Raw genomic sequence first — 11,145 nt, forward strand, 5'->3', positions numbered from 1 at the left:
TATACACGGATCCTCATTACTGAAACAAGGAGCGTGTCATTAATCTGTATATGATCGATGGCGTAAAAAGCTCATTGAGCTAATCGTTTTTATAAAGTATAAGAAACTGTTAAAGCTTATAAAAAAATAGTCAAAGGGGAATAACTGCCATGTTGTTGACCATTCGGTAACACCCGACACCCGAAATGCAGTCTGCTACGCTTTTTAAATCATGAATACAACACGGGGACATGCTGTTTCAGATTTTGATCAATTTGTCTGAGTGTGTGTGTGTGTTATCTTTCAAAATGCATAAGAACTACATAAGATATTTTTACTTTCTTTACAATGACCTTGCTGTTAAAAACATCCCACCATTAAACATTGACTGAAACGATTTTAAACAATTACTTGTATTATGAAAAATGTCAAAAAGGGAAAACCAGAAACTCCAAAACCAGAACCTGCCTTTCACAATTCTGAAAAGGGCCATGTCAAAAAAAAACTTTCTTCCAACTTTATTGTCTTATAATTTCGAGAAATACCAGACATATAATTTTTGTACACTGTCTGGATTTGAGTGTGTCTTTAACCCTTTTTTCTGTGTATACATTACTATGCCCCTTCTTTCGCAGATTTTAAAAAAATCTAAAGACCCTGCTACGGCTGCTACCCCTGTTACATGCTATATATATTTTGAAACAAAGTTTTCAAGTCTCAAGTACAAACTGCATTACAAATAAGATCTTTTAGGTAAAAAACTTACCCTGTCAAATTGCAATATTCAACATGCCTACGCAGAACGTATTTTGATGTAATCTTGCAAGATGAAGCCTAATAGAAGGGGAATAAAAACAGTTTGATCTTTGCATAATATCAATTTAATTGTTACTTGATTGTTTCCTTAACCTTGCACCGGCTTATTGATCTGGTAGGTGTTATTATCGTGGACATGTAAATTTACATTTTACTGACCGTTCCAAGGCGGTACCTAACAATTCTTGATAAACATACCAATATATATTATTTATGCACTGTGCTGTTTGTAGAGTTTTGTGCTGTTCTATGTTTCTTGTTTGTGATTTTGTGGTCTATGTCTTTGGCGTTTGCCCATTGCCACTAAACCGGGTTTATGCTTGAACTTTTTGCTACTGAGCATGTTTCTGTAGCTTTTTGCATAAAGAATGAAAGGGATTGCTTATGTCATATCTGATGAAAAGCTACATACGAAGCAAAGCTACAGACATTTCTGCGTGTCTAGACACTGTTATAATAGGCAGGTCTGGCTCTGAGCACCTTTGTTTTGTATGATCACACAGCCTTGATTTCGTTGTCATTATATAATCTATGTTGTTTTAAATAGTGGGTATAATACTCATGTATGATAAAGTTTAAAGATATATCGAAGTTGTTTCCCTTGTGATATGCCATTTAAGTGACATTGACGGTAAATATTGTAGAGAAAAAACTGGTTTGATCAACGGTTAAGAAGTCTTGCCTTACACAATTAAACCTTCTCATTCCTTATTTTCGATAAAATAGGGTGACAACTAAATTTTATTTGATTCGTTTGATAAAAATGAAAGCTATTACCCCAAACTTCTTATTCTCATTTCAAAGTGTACTTCAGACTTTAAAGCGTGTCAACTCGGACTACAGCAGTTAATGTTCTAATATATGTGTTCAAATCTGCATTCTAAAATCATTGGGGCGAAAATGTCTTCACTCTTCTGTTTATGCACTAAAATACACAGAAAAAGAGATTTGTAGATTATCGATTCCAGAAAATCTGCACTGAATCCATACTTTATATTCTGCGTACAAGTTAGCCAGAGGATACCCTGGGTAATACGAATTTTAGATTTTTAAACATGATTTTGTTTTGATAGAATTAATTGATTAACAAGTTGGTTTACATTTTGATGCTTCTGTTTATCACCAATTTGTTTTTCTTAGACAGTTTCTGGGTTTCATAACATGGTTTTGATACTATAGAAGTATACTGAAATGCTGTTACAACAGACTCTTAAAATGTTAAAATATATTTGTATCTACTATCTCAATAATACAAATTCTGGATATTGGATACGAAATGCTCCAATTAGAAAAAAAATGGAATTTTGCCCAATTGTTATAGCAGTTCGGTAAAATGACTTCGTGTGCGACGACGTCAGTTGCATTATTTACAAACAACGTGAAATGCGTGTGAAGTCAATGCTCGATATAGTATGTTGTTGGGCTCGCCCGTCTGACAGTAGGTGGAAATATGCATATCTAACACATAGAATCTGGAGAACTAACTTTCATTCGTTCTTCCCTGCGTGGATAGTAATTGAGTTACAACTGTCTCAGTTTTGAAGGTTTTATATAAAAACATTTATTTAAGAATTGAACATTATTTTTCTGCGTTTCATTGATGTATGAAGTGTCGGAAAAATTACACCTAATTTGCATAAACACCGATTCTTCAAATTCTGGAGAAATCTCAGCAGCAGTAGCAGTTTCCTCACTCAATTCTGGCACAAACTACTCAAAACTACCAAAAGGATCTTTAAACGAGTCGAAACCTGACAGATCATCCGCCATATCTACTCTGTGCTGCAGACGAATTTCAGCTTCCAGTTCTCCGCAATCAATTCATTGGCATTTATAATAAACAAATAAATCAAGATCAGCGTTTTTAAAAGGTTTATTGTTCAGTTGTTGCTTTATTTTAACCCCAAATTTGTATTAAGAAGCAAAATACACATGTAAACAAATTCCTACTGTGACATGACGTCATAGAAGGTAGTCCGGTTATGCATATAAATAAGTTGATTTGCATACACGAATACTTCATGGAGAAATGAATGAATGTCACATGGGTAGTTTTACCCAATACAATTTAAGCATTTACTCGCACATGCTCGAGGTTGTAATTATCTTGTTTTAACTAAAAAAATAACAAACGAAGAATAAGATAAAGATGATTCATTGTCAGGAATGTACATCCGCAGTCTTCCTTGCAAAGTTATGCCTGAAACTTAAAACATTACGATGATTGGCCATTACAAACGATACAAGAACAAGATTATTGGCAAATTGTCACATGACTAATATACATATATGTATATAAGGATACTATGTAAGAATTTAGCTAATAAGTACTTTTCATGATGCGCTGATCGGTCAAAATGCAATTTACCCAGGGTGAGAAATTACGAGACTTCAACGGGGTTCTCAACTTCTCACATGGGTTACTACTGGTCAAAACCGATTAAATCTAACAAGTAAGAGCGTTAATTTCTAATAAACTGTTTGAGATAAAAGATATGAAAACAAGATGAGAACATTATTACGTTATAAATGACTGTATTATGACGTATTTGTATGTCGCGTGACTACTATCTTAGCCTGTAAAAGACTGCTTTTTTCTGGTCCAACACGTGTGAAATATTCTAGATTTACTTTTGTTGACGATGCAATCCTTGGCAAGAAATCACGGCGCCTTGCATCGTTTTGCAACGTTCGGTCAAGATGCAAAAACAAGCATCCTTCAGTCAACAACTCATTGAAAATAAGTGTTTGTTTAAGTTGATGGTATTCAATGTTTTTAACCAAGTGATCACCAAAAGTAATATTTCACGAACCGCTGTGCGACGAGTGACTATTTACTTTTGGTGTTCACGAGGTGATATTTATTGCATTTATTACAAACATTTTTTTTATTTTCATTTTATGTTTTAATTTAACCAAAAAAAATAATTCATAAGCAATAAGAAAACTGCGTGAAATTCGACTCAATGACGTCATACCGGAAACGAAATTCAATGACGTCACTAAATTTTCATCCCGGCATGCATGCATTTATGTTAACATTTCTGCAATGAAACGAGTTAAATATGTGAAATTATTATTCCCATTTGGGCGATTATCAACCGAGAGCAAAAGTCAACCATGTACTCTTTTCATTATTAACCCACCGTTACATTTCAATAGATCATCGAAAAGCATAAAATCAAGTGTTCTGTTTCATATACTTGTCGATGAAAATATTGGCCGTTGTTTCAAAGAACTTAATTCTTTCCTCAAACTACATTTTCTCCGATTTAATGCGATACAAAAATGCGTTTTACATGTGAAAAATAATTTCGACACACAAAACAACCTTCCGACAAACATTAGAGAATGTTTGCTACGATTTCGCCAACGGTACGTTTGAGACAGCAAAATAGCAAGTCCTTAGTATCACGTGAGGCAACCCTAACAAATTACGAATGTAAAGCAAGCTTTAACTTCAAGGGAAATACTTGATCTCAATCAAGAATATGGTCATCCCGTTTGTTTCCCTGATGTTTTACGCAGACTCAAATCAATTATAGCACTGTGACATTTTTATTTTTATTTTTTTATATAATAAAACATATTATTAATTGGAAGTCATAACATAGTAATATAAAAGTCCTATTCTGTCTGTATAAGAGATGGTGGTAGCGTTATGATTGTTTGGCATTTAAGGTTTTGTACTAGGAAAATGGTGTACTCAGTACTGATAAAACCCAGGGAAGTTGTATGCCGTGTATTGGTGTTTTACACGTGCACGTCAAAGAACCAAGAGGTCTCTTCACAAAGAGCTAGGGTATTGCACCCGGATCTCTTGTATCTTACTTTGTTTCTTCAATTTTATTTGAATCGGAACTTGACTGGTAATTAGAGTTACTTCTTTATCATGTTACTTGAGGTAATAGATAGACAACGGAGTGGCCAATGCATCGCGGCGCTTAACATGAAGGTCAGCATAAAGACAATCCGTAGCATGCGGGACCAGTACTTGAAGTTAAAGAAGTCTTTGGTGGAAGAACCGGCTGTCCTTGCCCAATCACGACGAAGAGTGCACACAGGTTTGTGACGGTACGACGAGAAGGTACAGAACTGTATTCGCCAGGTGCGCCTTAGCGGGGGGGGGGGCGTAGTCAACGTCCGGACTTTCAATGCTGCAGCTGTGGGCATTCTGATCAAGTATGCGCGTCATACACTTGCAAAGCATGGCGGGCACTTGACAATCGAGAAGTCGCAAGCCAGATGTCCATTTTGAGACGCACGGGGTTCGTCATACGAAATGGTACAAAGGCGACGAAAACGCTCCCTAAAGACTTTGACGGGATCAAGGACAACTTCGTGTTCAAGGTCCAAGGCATGATAGACAAGGACCAGACCCCAGAAACCTTGGTCCTAAACTTCGACCATACGGGATGCAGCATAATGCCAGGTGGCGTATGGACGATGGAGGAGCAAGGCTCAGCACTTCTTACCGTGCCGAAGAGCGGAAGGATGCTGTCACCGCAGCCTTTTTATGCAGGGAAGACAGACCGTTGCCACCCTAAGGGTGTGAAATTTCCGAAGGGCTTAGACCCAACTTGCACAGAATCTCACTGAAGTAATGAACTATCAATCCTGCGCTACGTCGACAAGATATTGGTACCCTATGTCAACAGCCTGTGCGATTCCCTACCGCTCGCATAGTGTGACCAGCAGACCTTGGTCATTTTAGAGGGCCCACCAGAGCCACCAGTTCCAGCGGCTTCTACGTGAGAATGGAATCTGCTACGCATACGTACCACCTGCGTGTACTGACCGCCTCCAGCACTTCGATTTGTCTTTCAACTTTGACTACAATGAGAACGTGAATGGTTGTTTTCACCAATGGTATTGTGGACAGGTCGTGTCCCCCCTTGATGATGGCGACGCCGACATGACTACTGCCACAAGCGTCGACATGAACACGACAACAATCAAACCGCTTCATGCCGAATGGATCATCGCCACCCACTCGAAGAGTGTACTGTTCTCATGTTCATAGTGCTTAAGATTGCTTTTCCTTGTCACTTCAATATCTATTTCATCTTTATTTCGTTCAATAAGTTATCATTTTACGTCCACTCGCTATTTGTGTATCATTAATAAATAATCGATTAAATATTTGATCAAGGAAGCAAAATCGATGCTCAAACACACGAGGTTAATAATCAGCACGACGTTAACATGTGCCGCACAGCACAGGAGGTTGATTATCAGCTTGTTTTAATGTTTCGGTAATACGAAAACTGAATACTAATATTTGACTTTAATTTATGTGCATTGCGGTTAAATGATAAATAATATAAAACATATTAATAGTAAACAAACAATGATTTAAGAACTTACAAGGTGTATACAGAACCCATGTTAATTCATGTGAATAAATGTATATCCCTATTTTACATAGACAATATGATTTCAGAATTAAAGGTCAAATATTCGTTGGGATCTTGAATTCGTGGATAAGCCAACCTACGAAATTCACGAAAATTAATGTCCCACAATAATTAAAGATTTCACAGTAAACACAATTTAAGTCATGATGGCCTCACGGTGGGTTCAAGCCATAGCGCAGGCAATAAACGTGGGCAGTCCATGATAAACTCAAGTACACGTACGAAGTTATGATGGTTACAAACAAAACTTCGTTAGTTTGTTAATTGCCATTAAAAATAAGTTTCATGTGCTAATGGTCATCTTGATATACATTAGTCACATTCATTCAAAATATCCTTTATTTATGTTTAAAATACCTCGTCGCTTACGTTGAAAAATAAATTTGATCAATTTTATTTACATGAGCCATATTCACGATTTCTGAATCATGTTTATCATAGTGAATGTGTGCTTGTCAGGGAAAGCAAACAGGGTGCGTCATAAAACAATAAATTTCCTGACTGCCACGATCACCATAAACAATTACTAGTATGTTGACAGGTTAACAGGGGCGTAGCTGATCATTTATACGGTTAGGGCTTAGCGTGGTTTTAATCGAAATCATGTACATGAGTTAAAACGATGATAAAGTCTAAATGATTCCCAAGTGCGAAATTCACCAATGCCCTATATTAATTAGTGTGATTGTTGTTATCGAAGAATTTGGCGTAAGGACTTACGAACAAAAGTTTGAATAAAAATTATCGCGGTGCCCCTGGATAACGCTTTTGGATTATTTATTTGTTAAAATGGGATGGTGTACTAAAAACTGTTCTAGTTTTTGTTCGACTTGCAACGAGATTGACTATTAAAATGTTTTTAAGGATCATTTTGTCTTGTTTCGGTAAGAAGTTATTTATTTACCTTTGTGCTTGTATTTTTGTCTTGCCTATAATCTCATTTTTATCGATTAACACAATATATATCGAATTTAATTCTCTGAGATGCGTACCAACGAATTCACAATGATAAAATAATAAAATTATCTTAGACAGTGACCTATATGTATTGCAGTTTGGGTCGTTACAGAGGCCAACCCAACGTTGACAATCACGCCATCATCAGTAATCATCGGCGGTGACGCGAATGACGTCACAACGACCTCACCATTGTATGTCAACATAGAATGTCGAATGTCCGGGGTTCAGCAAGTTTACTCCTTGTACATAAAGCGCGGCCCCACTCAGGACAGTCTAGCTGAAATAAGTATTGGTAATCCGCCTAGAGTAAGCACCAATGCACCTAACGACATCTTGCAGAAAATACCGGAAGTGACGGGCATGCTTGGAACTTCCGGAAACTTGCTTAGTGTGCGCTACCGGCAAGACCGGTTGGACTGCGTCGACGGAAACTCTTACCAATGTAAGGTCTTTTACAAACCGAACAACGGGGACACTTTGACTGCGAACACCTCAGCCATATTGTCTGTTTCCGGTAATATCTGGGGTTATTTTTCTTTTTATTAAATGTTGTATTTTAAAACATTTAAAGCTGCACTCTCACAGATATACCATTTTTACATCTTTTACATTTTTTTGTCTTGAAAAGAGCCAATTTGCGTAAATATCTGCAAAACAATGATATAAGATTGCTGACAAAAATTCAGATCGTTGATTTTCATATTTACGTTCGAAAATTAATGTTTAAAATGCATAAAACATAAACTTATATATATAAGAATCTGCAATCTTATTTTTTGTTAGCAGTCTTATATAACTGGTTATCATTGATTTTCGGAAAAAAGGCTCGTTTTAAGAAAAAAAAAAAGGTGTCGAAACGTTCACTCTGTGAGAGTGCAGCTTTAAAATCACTCATTTATATTTATTTTAACTGAAAGTTGTATTTAAAACCTTTAAAATCGCTCATTTATTTACTATTTATAGATAATCAAAATAAAATCTATTTTGTGACACAGAAAAAAGACTACCATATTTTGCTTACTTTGCCTTGTAAAATAACAGAGCCGATATCGCCTGTGTCACAAACAAAAAAGTTATTGGCTATATTTTTATCAATTTTTGACGATTTAAAGGATAATCTGGTTCATTAAGATGCAATGTCCATGTTATACATATTGTATCAAATTTGCTAGGTATTGGATGAAGAATGGTAACGTAAAAGAGTGGCCACGAAAGTGTAATGACGCGGGTTCCGCCAACGTTGCACAACATGATCCTTATCTGTCTGTCATGCTACGCAGGCTAAACAAACACTTTCGATACCTTATTCTAAACATTCTAAGTGTTAAACATTTATGTGTTCAGTGCGTCCGGGGAACCTGCAGTTGCTGGCCGCCCGCGTTGTTAACGAATTCATGACGGAACCGGTAATGAACAACTCCCTCGTGCAGCCCGGGGAGCAGCTTGAGCTCACGTGCACTGGCAGTATCGGAGCTTCCCCAGATGCCCCCATCCAGTGGTTTCGGCGGACGGCGGGGAGCCAGCTCGTGTTCCAGGTCAGTTAATATGTTGACAAAATATTAAACGTGCCGTGCCGTGTAGTCTAAACATATCATCGGATAATGTAATGTGTCAGATACGAGTACCATCAGCTCATAAAGAATTGGCGCTTGTGCATAGCATACTTACAGTACTCTGTGCTTATACTTACGTTTTTTTATTATTTTTACTTAGTTTTTATTCAGGTAATTGAACACATATTATTTGCACTACTTTTGTTGTTCATGTAGGTCGAGCATATTTTGACAAAATCACGTGCCGTGTAGTGAAAACAAACCATCGGATAGTATTAGTTGCTTAGTAGTTCCGGTATTTGAACACATAATATTTACAATACCTTTGTTGGCTAAATCAAGATATTTGTCAACCTAGTATTTCACCCCGATTCGAGACGCAGACTACATCTCTGAGGGTGAAGCTTCCGGCATCTCGACGCCCATCTGCCATTATTCGCGGACGTCCATGCTGCGCTACACGGTAGAAGCAGCGGACTCAGATTTGGGCTTCCGGTGCCAGGTGACGTCACAGCAACAGATGACGTACACGGCACACTCACCGGATTACACGTTCATGTTCGGTAAGTTTAGGTTAAACATAAACACACCGAATTCAATGTACAACCATTCACTGAAGTAAACAAGCAATGTTATAACAAGAACTTGCGATAAATGGCTTGAAAATATGAAGTTCCAATTTAACCAAAAGGTGGTCGATTTACCTGAACATTCATTTCTGTTATTGCTTTCCAGATCGAAGTGGGATGAATTCAGGCGATGCAGCGAAAGTCTCTTTTCTAATTTCCGGATATCTTCTAACTTGTATTTGTTACGTGCTTATTGCCTTTCTGTGTGAAGTTTAAACTTAAAGGTACACTTAGACTCGTCTAAACTCGTCTATTTACTTACAGCATCTGATTGCACATGCATGTTTTATGTTCTGGTTAACTAGTTATTTGAATCATTTCGACTTTTCAGATAACATATGTAATGAAAATACAAAACTATTTGGCCACAACAGTAATAATAATTTGGAGCCACTTGTCCATGTTTTATAAGGTTCAAAATACAGCCAAATATTTATATTGTTTTAGAAAAGTGACAAAGAATTAACTGTGTTGCCGGAAATCGTTAGTAACAATGACTTAAGGCTTGGATTTACCACATTATGTTTAAAGGACAACCTGCCAGTTGGTGTTTCGTGTTTGTACATACAAGGTAGTTCAGTGTCATAATTTCAACAGAATTAATAAAAACATCAATGACCACAAACAATCTGTGAAGAAGTCATTTAAAGGGGCTGCACTCCGTATGATGAAATAGCGAAAAAAAAAGAAATTGTCGTAAACTGACATAAACTTGGTACCGGTGTGCATTGAAATGCATTGAAACTTACTAACTGTACCACATAGTTTACAATTTATTTATTGTTCGCAGTTTTTTCGTATTTTTCCATTAAAAATGATTACTAGGTATGTCTACCTAGTAGAATTCATTCCGTATGCGTGATTGGCTTGTGGATGTCATCACGTGATATTACCAAGTTAGGTATATAGCTTAAATGTTCTAACTGTTTAAGGTTAGCCTTTGAAGCACAGTGGATACAACATTAGACGGCAATTTTTTGCGACACCGGTCTCCAACAAGATTTTTTTACATTTTGATTTTTGGGTTCGAACCCGGTCTCCAACAAGACTTTTTTACATTTTGATTTTTGTATGTCTTTTACAATTATGACATCAAAGAGTAAAACATTTTATTCAATAATTGTCCTGAGATTGGAAACATAATGGTGCAAATCTGGTGTATAGTCCCTTTAAAGTGAGACAGCAAACTGTATATTGTCTGCAGGCTGTAAGTGAAGACTTTAGTCACGCCAATTTAATAATAGCCGCCACTTATCATCGCACGTGGCTTTAACCCCACTTGTTTATTGAACTGACTCAAGAAAATATATCATATTTGGGTGTGCATATTGAATGAAGTGTTCACAATAAATATGTATCGAGGCTATAGACTGCATTCGTGTAGTGAATACGTGTATGTGTATTAGTCGACGATAAATAGATATTAACTTGACTTGTCCTGTAAGTGTTCAACTATTACCATCGTGGATAACCATTGCATCCCATTGATTGAACTCCTTTATCATTTCGTAAGTAGACTTATATACACGTACATACGTTACCAATTACAATGTGTTGTTGGCATCATAAGTAATCAGAAACTTAATTGAAAGTACGGAAAAATTATCACCGGCAGGAGTCGTCTTTTTCGCTCATATTTCCCACCAGTGTACATACATGATCACTGCAAAGGACCTCGGTATGAGTGTGTGTTAAGCTTTTCTAATCAACAGCAGTGGCGTCCTCTTGTCTCGCTTTCATGACAAGATTGACTAACTAAGCTTGTACACACGTATACTGATTGTCTACGAG

The 11,145-nt window shown here is 36.8% G+C and overlaps 1 protein-coding gene across 1 annotated transcript; it reads left to right on the forward strand.

Annotated features, from left to right (window-relative positions):
- Positions 1–3,185: 3,185 nt before the first annotated feature.
- On the forward strand, positions 3,186–10,216 carry LOC128234817 (uncharacterized). Its single transcript, XM_052949348.1, has 5 exons — positions 3,186–3,248; positions 7,267–7,686; positions 8,517–8,707; positions 9,084–9,288; positions 9,461–10,216. Exons 2-5 carry the CDS (start codon positions 7,386–7,388, stop codon positions 9,568–9,570), a joined length of 807 nt encoding a protein of 268 aa, XP_052805308.1. The 5' UTR covers positions 3,186–3,248; positions 7,267–7,385; the 3' UTR covers positions 9,571–10,216.
- Positions 10,217–11,145: the final 929 nt, after the last annotated feature.

Source organism: Mya arenaria, chromosome 5, assembly GCF_026914265.1.
Source record: "Mya arenaria isolate MELC-2E11 chromosome 5, ASM2691426v1".
NCBI lineage: Eukaryota > Metazoa > Mollusca > Bivalvia > Myida > Myidae > Mya > Mya arenaria.